Source organism: Arvicola amphibius, chromosome 2 (assembly GCF_903992535.2).
Source record: "Arvicola amphibius chromosome 2, mArvAmp1.2, whole genome shotgun sequence".
Lineage (NCBI taxonomy): Eukaryota > Metazoa > Chordata > Mammalia > Rodentia > Cricetidae > Arvicola > Arvicola amphibius.
In genome coordinates this window covers 3249424-3268572 of record NC_052048.2, presented here as the reverse complement: position 1 = coordinate 3268572, position 19149 = coordinate 3249424, and the positions used below count along the sequence as shown (strand labels likewise).

Here is a 19149-nt window from a genome sequence, read left to right as displayed (position 1 = left end):
GGGTACCCATACCCATTGTAGCTGTGCAGTGGGAGTGGATAGATTCCTCCTGGCACTCCCTCAGGCTGTCACCTTGTATAGATACCCAAGTCCTAGCAAAGTGACATCCTTGTCTTTGGAGCCTGACGTGTTTACAGTGAGTGCTGGCTGAACAAACTAAACTCTTCCAGCTGGACACCCGCTTTCAGCTGCTCCTGTGTCTTCTAGGATGGCAGTCGATGCCCGTGGACCAGTGCTGCTTATGTAACCTGTAGTCACAGCTCTGCTTCGTAGAAACTTCAACCTCTGCAGCTTCTGCAAATCCTTCTGAGACCCTTCTCCTGGTTTTTCCTCCTTGAACAAACGTCTTTATTTCCCTTTATAGAATGTAAAGGCTCACACTCTGGAAAACAACAGCCCTGTCTTTGCTTGTGGCTGTTCTTCTAGGAGTGGAAAGTTGAAAGAACTTCTGCCCTGCATCTAGCAACTGTGGATGCTGTTCTTTCAAAGCCAAATCCAGATTTTACCCCTCAAGAAAACCTCACACATACCGAGTTGCATTGTTCTCTTAGTATCCAATATATAATAGGCTAGGGGTTTTTCCCCCCTTGAGACAGGGTCTCAACTACAGCCTCGTCTGGCCTTGGGCTTGAGATCTTCTTGCGTTGGCCTCCTGAGGGCTGGGATTTAATGGGAGTGCACCACATACTGGTGATTTGTTTCTTGATAAAGAGTTGCTAGTCCTCTGTAACTGAGGTGACCTAAATGGCAAAGGAGAAGGCGTGTTAAGAAGGAAATGACACAGAATTTGAATTCAGTGTCAAAATTTGAGAGAAGACTTTCAGGGAAAATGGTGGGTTTGATAAGTCCGTGTGTCCTTGGCACAGTAAATTGGGACTCGGCGTAGTCTTCCTTCGGGTACAGGGCTGACAAGAGAGGTCAGGCTCAGAGGTTTTGGTGCCATCTGCCTATGAAAATAAAGCCATCCTTCAGTGCTGAGCTTAGAGCAGGTGAGCTTGCTGAGAGTGGGAACTAAGCAGGATCTTGGTGTAAAATGTAGGAAGGATAGAAAATGGGTGTTACAGTCAAGAAGGAACAACCAGACCACAGATCCAGGAGAGAGTCACGGCAGGAGAGGGAGTGGAGGAGGTGTTAGAGACTGGGATGCTAGCTGTGCCACACACTAGATTAGTGCAGGTGTTAGAGACTGTGGGAGCCTAGCTGTGCCACGCACTACATTAGGCATAATCTCATCACGTGTTTATATCACTCAAGAATGTCACAAGTCTGAGACACTTTTTATTGTGAAGAGAGAGTCGCACACTGTAGCCCAAGTGTGTCTCAGAATCAGTCCTCCTGTGTCAGCCTCCAGGGTGGTAGATTTACATGTGTGTGCCACCACACCCAGCTCTGCCACACTCTTCATCTCAAAGGGATGATTTTGAGATAATTCACTTTGTGGAGGAGAGTAAGTTGCAGAGAGCATACGCTTGCATACATGTTTCATACGTAAGGGTGCTCTGTGTAAATCACTGGTTTTAGACCCAAAGAAGAATTCTTAAGGGGTTAAAACCAAGAGGGTTAAGGTCTCCTTGTGTTCACGTGGTCTTTATTCTATCCCTGGGACAGCTGAGACAGAAAAGGAGACAACTGAGCACCTAGATTTGGCTGGTACATCTCGTCCAAAAGGTTCACAGGGGACCGGTCCTTTCCAGATGTCTCCACCATCTCCAGATGCCAGAAAGAAGTCCAGAGGAATCATGAGACTCTTTGGGAAGTAAGTGGAAGAAAGGGGAGGCGGGGTGCCTGACCCCTGTGTTGCACAGTGCAGGGAGGGGGTGATGGGAAGACGCCTGGCAACGGACACTAAATCCCAAGGCTTCATGGAAGGAAGACTCATTTGGGCTTCAGTAACTCATTGGGCCTTGGTTAACATTTAAATTCAGACATACAAAACAAACAACAAAAAGCCATTATGATTCGCCATCAAAGCAGAGGCCTCCACAGGTGTAGCATAACCATGTTCATGTGTCTCCAGACTCAGGAGAAGCCAGTCAACTACATTCAACCCAGATGACATGTCCGAGCCTGAATTCAAAAGAGGAGGGACGAGGGCAACTGCAGGCCCCAGGCTCGGCTGGTCTCGAGACTTAGGGCAGTCCAACAGGTAAGAGCAGCTGTAGGTCCCGACAACTGGAGACCCGGCTTACTGCTGTGTTGGGAGGGGCGGTCCTGTTTGCCTGTGGTTGTGACGGCTGTGCTGGTGAGGGCTGTGTGAGCATGTGAGGTGTCAGGAACGTGTAGGATTCAGTGGTGCTGGGGCTTAAGTTTTGACGTGGGGAGTCTCCAGAAGCAGTCTTGTGAAGATGGGGCAGCCTAGTGCTTGGGAGATGGGTCTAAGGGCTGGGCTTGTGGCTCAGTAACAGAGACCTTGTCGGCATACATGGGGACCTGGGTGGGAGTGGGGGAGGTAAAAATTGTGTTTTTAGAGTCCAGCCTCTTGGATTTACTCTCTGGCCTCATTGGCCACCAGCCAGGTGACCTTGAGCTGTGGCCTCCACACTCAGCTTCACAGTAAGACTTATCACCTACCCCAAAAGGTGAGGATTGAGTTGATTGGCGTCAAGTCTCTGTCAGATACCAACTGATCAATAAACATTAGCCATCGTTGCAGTCCTTGAAAGTATTTAAAGACACATTCTATCGCAACTCCTGGGTTTATTAAGACCATACTTGTTCCCCCGATTAAGTAGAATGAGTAAATGCCTTACACTAGCTGGGGAAAGACCATACAATGCTTCACTCCAAGAGCCCTCCCTATTCTTCCTCAAAAGCTAGATCCAGTTTGGAACCAACCTCACTGACCTTCTGAGAATAAAAGGGTGGGGTTGGCAAACATCAAGGTCTTGGTGCTGAGCCCTTTTAAAAGAATAATCAGCTGGAAACATATGCTCCCACACAGGTGGGGCCCTGGACACAGGTTCCCTTTGGCCTTCAGATAACAGGTGCTCTCATTTGCCATATGTCTCCTCAAGCACAATGAAGAACTCCCTTGTGCTATTAAAAGACATTTTGTCATGCGCATACTGGGATGTGTGCACACTCCACGTGCCCACACATGCATGCACGCACGTACACATACACACACACACACACACACACACACACACACACACACACCTCTCACTGTAAATATCTTTTTCTTAAATCTAGCCATCCACCCTTAAATTTTTTTTCAAGTAAAGAAAATACAAACTTTGCTGAAGAGCCCCTTCCTGTACTTAGCAGGAGAATATTATCTTCTCAGTGATCTCTGCCAGAGAGAAACCATAATTCTGCCAAAGTGAATTCATATGAGACTCGAATTTCCTTCAGCCAAGTAGAGTGTTTTTATTTGAGAGTGTGCTCTTTGGAGAGCATAGCATCGTTTGAATCTGACTTACGTGGCTCATCTTGGTGTTTTTCTGAAGCGTGAGTTTTTGGTAGTTCTCACCGATCCAAATGCTCACTGTGGACTGTGAAGCTGCAGGACTGGCTTAGGGTTGTTGCTTATTTTCCCACAGTGACCTGGATATGCCATTTGCCAAATGGACCAAGGAACAAGTGTGCAGTTGGCTAGCGGAGCAAGGCTTGGGGTCCTACCTGAGTTCTGGCAAGCACTGGATTATATCTGGCCAGACACTTCTTCAGGCTTCTCAGCAAGACCTAGAGAAGGTAGCTACTCCTGCCTTGTTTGTCTGTGTGTAGCTGGGAATGTACTCAGCGGTACCGTGCTTGTCTGGCCTGTGGGAGGCCCAGGGTTCAATCCCAGCAACACCTACCCCCCGCCATAATATGAATTATTAGTTATTCTAATAATGTGGTATAGAGTATGAATTAGTTATTCTAAAACAAAGCAGTGTGAGTAGAACCTGTAATACCACTTTTTTTCTCATTTTTTTATTAAAGATTTCCATCTCCTCCCCTCCTCCTCCCCCTTCCCTCCCCTCCCTTCCACCCATACCCCCACTCCACCCCTCTCCAAAGACAAAGAGCCATCAGGGTTCCCTTCACTATGTTCAGTCCATGCTGTAATACCACTTTTGAAAAGGTATTAGCTTCTGTAATTATATAGCTATTGCATAATGAATAGACCTTATATAATGAATAGAACTTATGTGTCTCAGTCATTCGGAAACTGACATGGACTTATCTTTCCATTGTAATCTATGTGATTCTATTTTACTTCACAAAAGAATATTCTATATCTTATGTTGTAATTACTAGACATTTGTCCACAATATAGGAGTAAAATCCCCATTACACATTCAACATTTTCTTACTAACAAGTGAAATGAATCCCTAGGCAACATCTGACATCTGCTCAGCCTTCCGTGGTAAACTTGGGCCTCTTCTTCAGCAATGTTGTCTTTGCCTGAGGTTCACACTATAATTTAATGTAGAATGGGTTTATTAGCAGTATTTTAACATAATAGAGAGCTGGTCTTTAAGGGCAGCTTCATTGTCAAGGATTCTGCATGGTTGGCTGGACGGGTGGAATTCTGAGGTTCTGTTTATTGTTTTAGGAGCTTGGCATCAAGCATTCGTTGCATCGCAAGAAGCTCCAGCTGGCGCTGCAGGCCCTGGGATCTGAAGAGGAGACCAACTATGGAAAGCTGGACTTCAACTGGGTCACTAGTAAGAGGCCTTTGTGGATGACAGAATCAATATTGTCACATTTCCCCCTTGATCCCAGGAATAGGCCTTCTGTAGCCCCGTGCTGACTCTGGCTTTCTTCCTGTAGGATGGCTGGATGACATTGGCCTCCCTCAGTATAAGACCCAATTCGATGAAGGGCGGGTGGATGGTCGCATGCTGCATTACATGACAGTGGTGAGTGGCTCTCCGTTGGGTGTTTCCTGAGAAGCTGATGTTGTAGGATCTGGCAATTGGCCCAGCTTTGGGATAATTTGAAACCCAATTTAAGCCAAGCAAAACTAAACTTAGCCTAAGATTATCTACAGTGTTGATATAGTCAACACGGTAAATTCTGAGGTATACATTGTGCATGTTTGCCTTCTGTGGTATGTGAGTTAGATCTCATAGAAGGGACTGCAGCCTTGGGTGTTTCTGTGTTACCCTTTGCCCTGGTATCCTTCCTTTGCACAGATCCGTCCCATCGGGGCAGCAGTTACGGGGTAAAGAGAGGAAGGGAGGCTAGACCGGCTCTGCTTCCTTCTCTCTTGGGGATTTCTAGTCTTCTAGTCAGTGAATAGAAAGACCATTCCCTACTTACATCAGCGGGGGGATGGATTCCAGAACCTTGTTCTAGATTCCATTGTATGTTTCATGTTTTACATGAGAACCAGGCAGCCCCATAAGTGTAACCTTTGTGAAGTGAGTGGAAATTAACCTGCTAATTCCATGTAACCTTGCGTGAATGACCTAATGCATTTGCCCTGCTTTATAGCCACTGTCTTTTCTAAGCGCACGTTCCTGGATGCGCGAGTCTCAGTAACCCTCGGCATCATTATCATCTCCATCCTTAAGATGAGGAAACAAGGAGTTGAGAGGTTAGGTGATGTTAATCATGTTTCTATGGTTACTAAGTGATAGGGTATCATAGAGAATTTAAACCCAGAATGGTTTAAGGGTCCTTCTCTTAATAGCTTACTGTTCTACCTGGGACAGTCTAGTCACATTTGACCGCCCTCTGTCCATGCCCGTGGGATGTGATGGGTCAGATGTCCCACAGGAATGTGAGCAACTTCAGACTCAAAAATCACAGGAAGCGCATGCAAGATCTTCATGCCTGAAAGACATTGACTGACCCAGGAAGGTGTGACCTGTGAGTCCCAAGTCAAAAGTCCCCCGTTAGAATGTGGTTCTCTGGCTCGGCTCCAGGAACAGAACAAGGATCTGATTGGGAAATTGGCAAGAACCAGGAAGTAAAAAGCCAATCTGGGAGCCGATGAGACAGCTAAGCAGGTGTAAGTGCTTGCTAAGTGAGCCTGAAGACCTGTGACCCATGTGAAGGTGGAAGGGGGGGCTGATTCTGCAGAGCTGTCCTCTGACCTCCACGCGTGTGCTCGCGCCCTTCTGTAGTGAGGAGCCAGATGGCTGCATTCCCGCCCGGCTCCTAGCCGCCTGGCTAGCTTATGCCCCAAAATAACAACACACAAACTGTATTCATTTAAACACTGCCTGGCCCATTAGCTCCAGCCTCTTACTCACATCTTGATTAACCCATATCTAATAATCTGTGTAGCACCATGAAGTGGTGCCTTACCGGGAAGATTCTAGCGTACGTCCATCTTGGGCCGGAGCTTCATCGCATCTGGCTCTGAGAGGAGAGGTATGGCATCTGTCTCATTTAGGAGAGGCGTGGCATCTGACTGAGCCATCTACCTCACTTCCTTCTTCCTGTTCTGTCTACTCCACCCACCTAAGAGCTGGCCTATTAAATAGGCCAAGGCAGTTTCTTTATTAACGAATGAAATCAACACAAACAGAAGACTCTCCCACATCACCCCTCCATGCGTGTGCGCGTCTCTGCATAGATGCCGTACACAGGCACTAATGATAACAAAGCTGTCTCTGCTCTCCATGTGTGCGCGTCCCTGCATAGATGCCGTACACACGCACTAATGATAATAACAGATAAGTCCTAAAATTAGCAAAAGCTGAATAAAGCCTGTGCTTTATTATCTGTGTTAGTTTCTTAATTCTGACATGTGCCATATTCTCATAAGGTGTGAATATTAAGAGAAGCTATAAAATGCACAGAGAACTCTATACTACCTGGAAACCCTTGTTTTAGTCTAAAAGTATTTTAAAATATTTATTTACTTGCTGCACTTTATTTATTTGTTTGTTTGAATGGGATCTCACTGTGTAGCTCTGACTGGAACTCACAGAGATCTGCCTGCCTCTGCCTTCTGAGTCCTGGCATTGCAGGTGTGCACCATGATGCCCAAGCTTAAAAAGGGTTTTAAATGAAAGCAATGCTTGTAGAAACCCCTCAAATATATTTCCAGAAGTATAATTTAGATATTTCTTCACCTGATAGACTTCACCGAAATGTTCGGAAATGAGGTCTCAGTTTCAGAGTAAGCATGTTAAAAAGCTTTTTCTCATTTATCCAAAAACACTTATTTTAATGAAGTAATCCTACAAGAATTTAGGAAATAATTTTTGCTCAGTAGCCTCAAGGATAAACTGCTATCTCTTTATTTTTGCTCTTAGAAACATTTTTATAGCAAGTTCCTTTCTTGAACTTTTTTTCCCACAAGTAACGCGCTGTCAGTAAAGTGTGCTGTGTGCCTACATGGACGGCCCTCTGCTTATTCTCTGGGTGTGTTTATAAGATTTATCTCGGCACTGCCCTGAAATCACCTATTGCCAAAACAATTTGTTTAGGTGTGTTGGGCATGTTTGAAATTGCTCTCCATGGCCGCAGACTGCCCAGGGTGTTTCCTTGAAGAAGCTGATTGGTGACATGTTGAAACTTACAAGTCTTCATGTCTTTTCTCCTTTACTATTATCCAAACCCTTGCACTGGGGGGACATACTTTTTCCAATATTGGTCACCATGTCTGCTAGGTGGAGCAAATAACCCAGACTGGGAACTTGGCAGGCCAGGAAGCTTGATCATAAGGGAACATTCTGGCCCACCTATCTGCGAGAGAAAGGGAGGGCAGTGTGGCCGCCCATCTTCAGGTGCCTGAGTGTCTACACTGCCTGCAGATCAAGTTCTGGGGACTGAGGAGGAAACAGGAATTCCTCCAGGCCCAGCACCACAGCACAGTCTCCGCAGCTCTTGAGGCGGAGGCAGGAGGATCTTGAGTTGAGGCCAGCCTGGATACAAAGACACTGTCTCTCCCTGCCCCTAGTAAACAGCAGGCTGTCTTTTAGAGTGACCAGTGAGTCATTTCTAGAGCCCTGCGTGGTATATCCTCTCAGAGCATCTGTAAGAGTGAGAGAGGGGTGCAGATTTGGGGGAACAATAGGAATTTGAGGTTCTAGAAAGGGATTTGTTGAGAACAGGACAAGGGTTCTGTTACTGAATGAAACCTGGAATCCTGAGCAGAGTTCTGGGATTCCCTGGGGGGCTCCATGCCCCCACTTGTGGGCCGGCTCAGTGAGCTCCTTGTTTCTCCCCTGTAGGATGACCTGCTGTCCCTGAAGGTTGTGAGTGTGCTGCATCACCTCAGTATCAAAAGGGCCATCCAAGTCCTGAGGATCAATAACTTCGAGCCAAACTGCCTGCGGAGGCGGCCGTCCGACGAGGTAGCATTTCAGACAAGAGTGTGAAACTTAGACAGAACCTTTTTCTCCTGGAACCTGCGGAGAAAGCTGGTTACCGACTTCGTGGGCTTTGCTTTCCTCTGTCCCTGCCTTTTATTTCTGTAAAGGTTCCACTGCGTCACTGAAGCCAAAGGTTGTTTTTCTGCCTCCTCCTGTTCATGGGCTATGCTTTTTACTGCCACCTCAATCCATGGAATAAAATGTCACTGTAAATAGGTCCCTCACCCTCTCTTATTTCTACATAAAAAAAGCTTGAAGAGCAGTCAAATTAGCAAATACTTGTTATTCCCTTCTCTTTGAGTAGCTCATGGGAGACCAGATAGTATGCCTTCTAGGCCAGACCTGTTAGATTACACGTCTAGGTTCAGTGTTGCAGGTCCTGCCATCAGTGCTGGAGGTATAATGTGTGTTTGTTTCCACAGAATGCCATCACCCCATCTGAGGTCCAGCAGTGGACCAATCACCGTGTGATGGAGTGGCTACGCTCTGTGGACTTGGCAGAATATGCCCCCAATCTCAGAGGCAGCGGAGTCCATGGAGGCCTCATGGTAAAGCTCTTTCAGTCTGAAATTGACTGCTTGCTTGGTTCCCCTTAGTCCCAAGGGTGAGCAGTCTTGATCCGAAATCTGCATTGCTTTAAAACCTGTGACTTCCACCTCACGAGTAGAAAATTCTACATGGTAGAATAGCTCTTGGAAGCTAGAAGGATTGCATTCAGGTTACCAGGAGGCTGTCTGTATTCGAAGCACAAGTGAATCTGTGTTGCAACTTGATCCTACCCTCAAGAGAAATTACTTCATGCTGATGCCCCCAAATCTAAACCCTGGTTCCAAGCATTGTGGTCGGGACACTCATCCTGAATTGGGTTGCTTTTAGTGATCTGGAGGTGCTTCATCCCTGCCCTCTGGTGTTTACACTGGATTTCTCTCACACAGCATCTCTAGCCTCTTTCTCTGAGTTAGGGCTAAGCCCGTTTCTTCTCATTGCCCGTCAGTGTTGACTGACATCCAGCGGCCGTCTCTCACTGACCGTGGTTTTAAACGCCCAGATAGACGCAGGCTGCATTTCTGTGCATCCGTGTTCCATGAGCAGTTGCTTTCAGAGCCAGCGTGTCAAACAGAAGGACGTGCTGCTGCAGCCCCTGAAGCCCCCGCTCACCCCCTAACTCAGGTGCAGTGATGAGTCTGGGCTGGAGAGGCAGCTCAGAGCGGTGGCTGCTCTTGCAGAGGACCCGGGTTCAGTTGCCTGCACCCACATGGTGGCCGGTGACCATGTGTAACCCCTGTTCCAGGGGTTCTGGACCTTCTTCTTGCCTCCGTGGGCACTGTACACATGTGGTATACATACATACATGTAGGCAAACACTTACACATAAAAAAAAAATTTAAAAAAGAAAGCAGTCAAAGTCTGTGCCCTCTGCTGTTGATAGGGCTGTTGGGGATGACCCAGAGAACAGGTTGCTTACAAACTGTGAAGCGCTTCCGCTGCAACCGTGTGTGACCCATGGCTCCTTTTTACCAATCCCAATTTTTCTTACAGGTTCTTGAGCCTCGTTTTAATGTGGAAACCATGGCTCAGCTGTTGAACATTCCACCAAATAAAACCTTGCTGCGCAGACATTTGGCCACCCATTTCAACCTTCTGATTGGTGCCGAGGCCCAGCACCAGAAGCGGGATGCCATGGAGTTACCAGATTATGTACTGCTAACAGCCACTGCCAAAGTGAAGGTTGGTTCGCGTGATCCTTGTGTGATGTGTGCAGAGGCCCCATCCTTCCATCCTTTGAGGGTTGCTCAGTTTTATTGATGAGATAAAAAGTCTATACGCACACCTATTTATGACTTTCGGGAGCAATTAAGGGACTGCTGAAGTCATTTGTCACATTAGAGTTAGAGGTGACGCTGGCTTCTGTCGTCAGCGCATTGCCGATGCCGAGGGCTACGGCTGGGGCCCAGTTTGCCCTTGCAGTGGTTTTGCTTTCCTGTTGGTGAATAGGTGCAAGAGCAGGACTTGGGGTGGGACTAACCGAGTGGTGAACACATGCCTGGCAGGCCTGAGGCCTGGGTTTGATCTCAGCACTGCTGATCTGTAAGTGAACCAGGGAGTTGCCCCCTTGCACATGTTAAGGGTTTCTCCTTGCACATATTCAGCTTGTTTGGTTTATAAGTCAAAAAAACTTCTTAAGGAGAGCGTCAAAACCAGGGGTTGTTACACCTGCCTGTAATCCCAGCATGCAAGTGGCTAAGGCAGGAGGATTGCAAACTCAGGGTTGATCTGAGCTACACTTAAAGACTGTGGGGTTTGTTTTACTTGCCAGGGTTTGAGGGTTGTAGAAGGTTACTTTTTCTTTTGAGTTATTTCTGTGTTAGCTTGTTTGTATGTGTTATTTCCACATCCTTAATGTGAAGGCAGCTTAGGAGTTCTCCTAGAAATATATGCCAAGCTCTCTTTGTTTTTACCCTGTCTGACTCTGAATTCCTTCCTCCTTGGGAGCTGAATAGACTAAGATGAGGTTTCTCTCCTAAGGATCAGTAGACACTTCCTCTCCAAGAGTGTGGAGTCTTTGACTGCTCACCAGGCCTCCTGTGAGGCGGACTAGGCAAACAAAAAGTAACCACAGCTTTACTGTCCGACATCCCTTTCCTTTCTCCATCCCTCTTCTCCATCAGCTTGGGATTCAACCTGGGGTCTTAACCATATTAGGCAAATGCTCTACCGTTGACCTATATACCCCAGTCTGTCCCCTCCTTAAAATATTTTTTTCAATGTTTGGGTTTTGGAGACAGCATTTCTTTGTGGCTTTTTGAGCCTGTCCTGGAACTAGCTCTTGTCGACCAGGCTGGCCTAGAACTCACAGAGATCCGCCTGCCTCTGCCTTCCGGGTGCTGGGATTAAAGGTGTGCGTCACCACCACTGGGCTTTATATATTTTTACACATATATATTTTATTTCAAGCCAGGCTCTTATTAAGTGGCCCAGGCAGACCTTAAACTTAGGATTCTCCTGCCTCAATTTCCAAGTAGCTGTGGCTGCGGACAGGCCTGTGCCGCTAGACCAGTTAGGACCACCGTCTTTTTCTGATCTTAGATTGACTCGTTTTGCACAATTTGACTCATCTCTGAGAGCGAATCTATTGTCTTAAATCCTATCTAATGCAAACAAAGGATCTTGGCATGTTCAGTCTGTGTCCTCACAGTGAGATTCACCTTTTGAGTGTTAGACCAAGGCCATGGTGCATGGCTTGTGTGTCCAGGATGCTTTATCACCCAGCTTGCTTGCTTTGTGTGATGAAGTGAATAATTAACTTAGACTTGTTATTAGTCCTTTGTCATAGGAGTTTTATCTAATTCCTGGGTGCCTTTTTGTTTGCTTTTAAAGCCAAAGAAACTGACCTTTAGCAACTTTGGGAACCTGAGGAAGAAGAAGCAAGAAGACGGAGAGGAATATGTTTGTCCCATGGAACTGGGCCACGCTTCAGGGAGTAGCTCCCAGAAGGGGTTTAGAACTGGCTTGGACATGCGTCTGTATGAAGAGGATGATTTGGATCGGTTAGAACAGGTAAGCCCTGCACAGTGTACCCACAGGCACTTGGACGCACCACGGAAGCTTTGCACACTGTCATTCATGGAGTGTGCTGTCTTCACGTGACGTATTCGGAATACCCGCAGGTTGCTGCCTGCTTCCGGTGCGGTCCTCAGCACTCGGTACTTTATCCTCGGTACCTGGGAAGTGTCTTCAGAGGAGACGCAGAGGCACAGGATCCCTGTGGCCCCTACCGCATTCTGTGCCACTTATGTTCTTCCCACTTTACTTTCGTGGATTTATCTGCCCTTCTGAAACTGCAATTGAGTTTGTCACATTGTGGCTTGTTGTTGGCAGATGGAGGATTCAGAAGGGACGGTGAGGCAGATCGGTGCGTTCTCCGAAGGCATCAACAATCTCACACACATGTTGAAGGAAGACGACATGTTTAAAGATTTCGCCGCCCGCTCCCCCAGTGCCAGCATCACAGATGAAGACTCCAATGTTTGACCGGAGCATCCGGGCAGGGTCAGGCGTACAGATGTCGTTTTCCAACTCTGTCTTTCAATAGAGAGTGCGACAGGTGGCAGGTTGTGCATTGTTAATTGTCCCAACTTCTGCTCACTCAAAAGTGGGGCTGTCACGCAGGGGAACAGTGCCAATTCTGAAGGAACACGAGACGCTGGTGAACAGAAGTCTGCTCGCTCTGCCTCTATTTAATGTAAAGTCTGTGATATATTCTATTTAACGTGTTGCATTTAAGGTTGGGTGTTTTGCCAGAGTGCTTCATTCACATCCCCAGGACGGAGGTCTGGCCACATCAGTGTTCCCTGCAGCCGTCTGAACTGAACGTGCTGCTCTCCAGACTCCAGTGATCACCACATCTGGTGCCGCTAAGTGCCACGCACCTCCACTGGCCTCTGACTGTCTTATTTTTATATATTTTTCTAAATATGTGTGTATATATACAGTATATAGAAAACAGAACTTTTATTTTGTGACACAGGATCCAAAGATCGTATTAAAAACAAACCCCAGTGTTCTCAATTTTTATACACCAGCAGATTCCTGAGGATCTCAGTCCCCTTTTCCCTCCATTGATACATTTTCACGTGACGTACACTTCTGTGATCCCCACAAACTCACAGAGCAGTTTAGAAGCTTCAGCTTTAATCTTGACCCCGTTTGCTTTATCATAGATCTTTGGATGCCCTTATACCCCTCAGGAAAGTTTCTGTTAGAGTGACTTTGGAAAAACCCAAACCAAAACAGAACCTTTGCATATCAAGTCTCTCGTTTTCTTCTTTGCCGAATGCACCATGATGCGAACCTAAGGAGCACACCTCGCCACACCAGCTGTACCTTACACTCACACGGTCAGCTTAGGGGGCTCCACGTGATTTCAGTCAGGATCCAATACTCTGAAGCTGCAGAAGAATGTTTTCTAATGGTTTTCCTGTCCAGTGGCATGCTGCTCATGTTTTCTGTAGCACACGGCCCTAAAACTCTTTGTAAAGAAAAGAGAAAACTGAGAGCAGCTGTTCCTGTGGCATGTGTGTGTGTGTGTGTGTGTGTGTGTGTGTGTTTTCAGCGGTGTTGGGGACAATCTGTTTTTCATCCAGGACTACACACAACGAGACCAACTGTGTACAGACAGGAGCTCCCACACTGGGATACAGGGGGCAGTTTGGTGTATGGTAATAGATTTGGTGATAACCATTTCTAAATGTGAGTGGTATTCCTTCTATATGCTCAGCAGATCATGAAGCTGTTCATTGTGAAGGTTGTAACGCCAATCTTTATTTCTGACTGAAATTATCTGATGCTAACCCTGATTTCCTTTGAATGCTCCCGTTCATGATTGATGACGTTATTGGCTTCTTCCTGTACTGGGATTTTAGTTTAACATGAATAAATATCACCATTTGAAAAGCTCAATTTGTTATTAGACCCTGGTTGAAAATGCCAGCAGACTGGTACAGATGCCAAATACTCTTTATTAAGGACAATGCAACAACCGATTATATGTGATAAAGATAAAAACTTTTGATTATATATTTTATTTACGAAAGTATTATGCACTGTTGGCGTTTCCTTATGAAAAGAAATAAAAGTCAATTGATAACTGTCTTGTGTATTTAATTGTCATTATTTACTGTTCCTTTGTTCAGAATAACAAGGTCTTGTTCCTGGTAGCAAAACAGGCTATTATATATAAGCTTGCCTATGTTTGTTTGGGTTGGGTTCACAGCATGAATCACAGACGAACTGAGGTCTCTACTTAAGAAGTATATAGAAAAGGAAAGATGAACAGCATGCAGCATACTTGGGGAATGAAGGGTCAGGGCAGAGGTGACTTGTGAACTTGGAGATATTGGCTGGAAAGAAAGGACATATGACTCCAACCTGTACGCTTGCATACTGGTTTTCATTTGACTGGGTTTTTTGTGTTTTTTTTGTTTTTTTTTTTTTTGTTTTTTTTTTTTTTTTTGGAAATAGGAACCACACTTAGGCAGAGTTTACCAAAGATCTCCATAACCAGGTGAAGAACAGGTGTTTTTTTTGTGAAATTGTCATTTGTCACTTGGCAGGCGGCAGGAATCTGTGAGCACAACACACCCAATTGTCAAACAGGAAGCCGTCACATGTTTGCCAACCTCGGGTCTATATGGCTAGCCACACTAAAAAAAGCCATTGCCTTAAGAAGCTGGGGACAGTCTCAACAGACTTGGTTTGATGAAGAAACCCTCCTCTGAAAAAGAAGCGGCCCCTGATGACATTCCTATGTCTGATAGCTAAGAGAAGCATCTGGGGGCAGAGGGGAAATGGGACAAAAGACCTCCCAGCAGGCTCCGAGAAGCCTGGCTCCAAAGGACAGGCAGGAGGTTCTCGCCATGTGCGAGGTGGTCAGCGCAGCTGTTGCCCACGCAGCACAGAAGCTGAAGGAGTACCTCGGGTTTGAATATCCACTGAGCAGTCTCGGCCTTGCGGCGAGTACGCTGAGTGAGCTCTTCCTAGTCCACTTCATCACTTTCTGCCAGGAGAGGGGGGCCGATGAGTGGCTCACCACCACCAGGATGACCAAGCACCAGGCCTTGCTGTTCGGAGCAGACTGGATTTGGACCTTCTGGGGACCTGATAAGCAGATACGGCTTCAGGTGGCAGTGCAGGCCTTGAGGATGGCTGCCCCTTCTCCTCTGTGGGACCCCAAATCCTGTGAGTCAAAGGGAGAGGAGTCTTGGAAGAAAGGCAGATTTGAGAAGCTGGAAGAGTTCTGTAACTTGGTGGGAGAGGACTGTCTGGGCCTGTTGATCGTCTTCAGTGTCCCTGGGAGGCCTAAGGCCATCAGAGGTGTGGTCCTGGAGAACGTCAGAAGTGTGATGGTGGAGGGCCAGCTGCCCGGACGCAAGGCTGTGGAACGGTTCGTACTGGAGACGGAGGATTGTGTCTCCATCAAGGAGCTGCTGGGAAACTGTCTGAGTAAGAGCCATGGAGCGAGTGACATGGGCAGGGTTTATGTTAGCATTCTCTAAACTGGGCATGTTGCTGTGACCGGCCCGTAAGATAACACAGAAAAGAAATCTGCAGACTGGGGCTAACCCCCCACAGTGACTGAAAGTGATTACCTGGGGCAAAACTTGTTCATGTCACAATTCTGGAAAGGAAAAAAAAAACTCTAGATGTGTCTTGGGGAAATTATTTAATTTAGTCTTTGTTTATTCTAAAATAAAAATTGGGGGAGAAAATGATAAAGTTAAACATAAATTTTGATTTGCAAAACAAAAGCTGTCTTTGTTTGAACTTGTCTCATATCCGCAAGCCTAAAACGTTATTGCTGTTGTCTGGGGAGCAACTACTGAGCAGGTATAAGGACAGCTGGGGTGCCAGTCTTCCCACGCTGGTCCCCCGAGCTGAGCCTCCACTTAGGCTCCTTCCCAGTAACTCTGCATATAGGACTTTGAAAAGATTAAACTTAGGATTCAGTTGAGTGTTACCTTTACCTGTGATTTACTAAGTCACCTGTGAAAGAATTCCTTGTTACAATGTCTGTGTTTGCAGTGACAAATATGTCTTCAGACAGAACAGTCTGTTTTGTAGTGCTGCTATGGATGATCTGAAATCCAGAGTCTTCTGTAGGCAAATCAAAGAGTTCTACAATAGCCAGGAATGGGGTATAACAAAGGTTAAATTATTTGGGGATAAACTCACAGTCCTCTGTGTGCACTGGGAACTGAATACAGCAGAAAAAAGGGACCACACATGCTTCCTGTCTGCACTTACAGTACAGACATTTGAGACCGTGCTCAAAATGGGCAGTATCTAAAAGGCTATTGGCTGAAGGAGTTCCCACAACATCTCCCCCTTTTGTCTAGATAAGAGGGTTCTAAGTATAATACAAAACTATATACAATAAGAATAAATACCTAGTATTGTCCAGGGAAAAGGAGAGACAAAAACATACATAAAAATTAGAATTACAACCAGCATGAACAAAATCAAGAAAGAACGAATGCTAAATGTTTCAATAGTTATCCTATCCTAAGAGACTAAGTCTTACAATAAAAATGTCTTTGCTAAGTCATGAGAGGAAAGTAACTATGACTATCTAGTCTTCAACCCCATCAAAGACTTAAGAAGGGAAATAATATTACTTGAGTAAACAGTAAATGCAATCAAGCAACTTCTAAAAGGTGCAAAAAATGACAGAGACAACCAGCTACCTGGACAATCACCCAAAGTCTCATTTGCAGTGTTGGGGAAGCCAACTTTGGCTAAGGCCTGGAGTATCTGACAGGCCATTTTCAGAGGCTGGAATAGGAAAGACTGCCTTACCCTGTATTGGCAAGATTCAGCAGTCCTTTTGCTTGTGTCCTGCTTGTCCAGTCTGGACACCATGCATTTTGTCAGTGGTCAAGGCAAGAGCAGTTCCTTGCCCAAAGGCCAGTTTTGCCAAGAAGAAAACAAGTTCCAAGTGGAGTATCTCCGGTGCTCAACATTCTCTTGGAAATAGATTGGTGCTGCCAGGAGCAATCATGTCTCAGGGCAACAGAATCCTGACTTATTTAAATGCCACATTCTACAGCTCTTTGAAGTGTTTGAAAATTACCTTTCTATGTGAAATACAATCTCTGTGCATCCAAAGAACCTGATTGGTCTAACTATAAATATGACAAACATGGATGACTATTGACCTGTAATTCTTAATACCTGTATAGCTTAAAGACTAAGGCTTCACATTAAAAGAAATTAAACAGTCTTTAAACAAATGTGTAGCAAGTAAGGGCCATGACCTCAAAATGTAAACAATATTAAGTATCTTGTTCAGAAGTAGAAATGTGTAGTGCAATATGATAAGTATATCCTAAAATTGCATCAGTATAAAAAAATATCTTAAGCAGGGGTAGAAACATGCATACAAACGATATGAGAAAATAACTTTGCATATGTGCAAAATATTGTAAACGGAAATAGCATATTCAATATAACAAATACAATTTGAACTTATATCAATGTAGAAGAATCTATACCAATATAAATTGTCTATAGCTAATAGCTCAATAAGTAAATACACTAATCTACCTATCATCCCATCCCACCCATTTCCCCCCCCCCCTTTTTTTTCAAAAGAGATCCCTGAGCCTACCTCATTTCCACCCCCAACCCTAGACCACTTATAACCAACCCCTAACAGATGATTATTGTCTCTAACCCTGAGGACAAACTTTGTTGGGAGAGGGTGATGTGGAATTCCCCTCTGTATGCTATTAATATGTTTTATTACCATTGGTTAATAGAGAAGCTGTTTGGGCCAATGGCTTAGCAGAGTAAAGCCAGGCAGGAGAGAGTAGGGAGAGTCAGACAGATGACATAACTGCTGAAGGAAGGAGAGGCCGGCAGAACCTTACTGGTCGGCCACAGCCATATGGTAAAATATAAAATGATAGCAATGGGTAAATTTAAAATGTAAGAACTAGCTAAGAATACGCATGAGTCATTGGCCAGTGTTGTAATTAGTATAGTTTCTGTGTGATTATTCGGGTAAGGGCAGCTGGGAACGAGCAAGCAGTCTCTGGTTACAAGAAGGGATGTTGTTTTCTAGAATTACTTCCAGCTGGCATGGGGGCGATGTTATTTCTATGGGATCCTGTAAAAACTAAAATGATGGTTAGATTTCAAGATTACTGTCTGGTAGAATTGCGGATAGTCTCTGAATAGTTGGTAGGGCTTTCTGAAGTTCTTATTTGAAGTTCTGGCCAGAACGTTGTAAGAAGGTGCACCATCTCCACTAGCCAAGTTGGAATCATTTTGAGCAGTTTGTAAGCCAAAACCCACCTTAGAGTACAACAGTCTTTGGTGAAATCCAAGCCCACTGAGTCCCTTTCCTGACCAGCACACAGGATGTGCAGAGAACACAGACAGAAAAATGTTATTTCAGTATGGGCAAAGCCTTCTGTCCACTGAGCCTTGTATTCAAATGTGAATATATTTTGCAAGTTTAAGAAACAGCAGTCCCTAAAACCCTTCCTGTTAGGAGTGGTCACTCCTGGTGATCAGTCCTGGTGAAAGCAAGGGAAGGATTTTTGTAATCTCTGTGGCACCTCATAAGCACAGGAGAGAAATGAGTACACAGTCTCTTCAGCCTTTCTTTTCCATCCTTGACACGTGTTCAGCCCAAGCCCTCTCCTTGAGGAAATTAGAATGAAGAACAGCTAGAAGCCAGTCCTATCCTGGAAGTAGGCATGTGATGTCGTGTTTAATATCGCAGTAAACAGGTACCAGCACACGTGATTACTTATCTATTTAACTTTAAACAAAGTAAGATAGGGCTAAGGATAAAGCCTGGTGGTAGAGTGCTTGTCAAATCTGTGAACACATTCACAGATTATCTATCTTTAATGCCCGTTGACAAAGGCCTGTCTTGTGTGCTGTCAGTCCAACTCCCAGCACTGCAAAAAAATTTAAAAAAAAAGAACATTAAGGAATATGAACTGCTGATAGCTCCTTTTCCTCTCTGGTGGCATGGTATTTGTGATGGTGGCCAATCACAGATTGCTAACTTAGCTGGATTTAGCATTGCCAGAATTGCCAAGGAAGTACAGCTTTGAATGTGGCTGGGAGTTTGGAAGGCCTGTGAGTGTGAGCAGCTCTCTCCCATGAGCTCGGGCCTTAGACTTGAGTAGAAAGGAGGAGAGTTGAGCACCAGCATTCATGAATCTGCTTTCTGACTGGGGAGGCTGCTCATCACCAGCCTTGAGATCCTGCTGCCATGATGCACTGTTCCCTCAGACTGTGATCTGAAATTCCCCTTCTTTCTTAAGCTGCTTCAGTCAGGTATCCTGTCACAGCATTGAGAGGAGAAGC

The 19149-nt window shown here is 45.5% G+C and overlaps 2 protein-coding genes across 11 annotated transcripts in view; both read left to right on the top strand.

Moving 5' to 3' along the window:
• Positions 1-13915, top strand: part of Ppfibp1 (PPFIA binding protein 1) — a 143425-nt gene extending 129510 nt beyond the window's left edge. For all 10 annotated transcript variants that reach the window (XM_038317956.2, XM_038317960.1, XM_038317959.1 and 7 more), the window contains 10 exons: positions 1609-1756; positions 2018-2146; positions 3543-3693; positions 4545-4656; positions 4763-4851; positions 8125-8247; positions 8688-8813; positions 9805-9993; positions 11644-11823; positions 12145-13915. In XM_038317956.2, the coding sequence (XP_038173884.1) occupies positions 1609-1756; positions 2018-2146; positions 3543-3693; positions 4545-4656; positions 4763-4851; positions 8125-8247; positions 8688-8813; positions 9805-9993; positions 11644-11823; positions 12145-12297 (1400 nt within the window). In that variant the 3' untranslated portion in view covers positions 12298-13915. The remainder of the gene's footprint in view (positions 1-1608; positions 1757-2017; positions 2147-3542; positions 3694-4544; positions 4657-4762; positions 4852-8124; positions 8248-8687; positions 8814-9804; positions 9994-11643; positions 11824-12144) is intronic.
• A 697-nt stretch (positions 13916-14612) lies between these two features.
• Rep15 (RAB15 effector protein) lies at positions 14613-15320 on the top strand. The gene has a single exon (XM_038317849.1). The coding sequence runs from the start codon at positions 14613-14615 to the stop codon at positions 15318-15320; it is 708 nt and encodes a 235-aa protein (XP_038173777.1).
• The last annotated feature ends 3829 nt before the right edge of the window (positions 15321-19149 follow it).

Bases quoted from the DNA above. Each gene is read 5' to 3' on its own strand.
- Rep15 (XM_038317849.1), top strand. From the start codon at position 14,613: ATGGGACAAAAGACCTCCCAGCAGGCTCCGAGAAGCCTGGCTCCAAAG.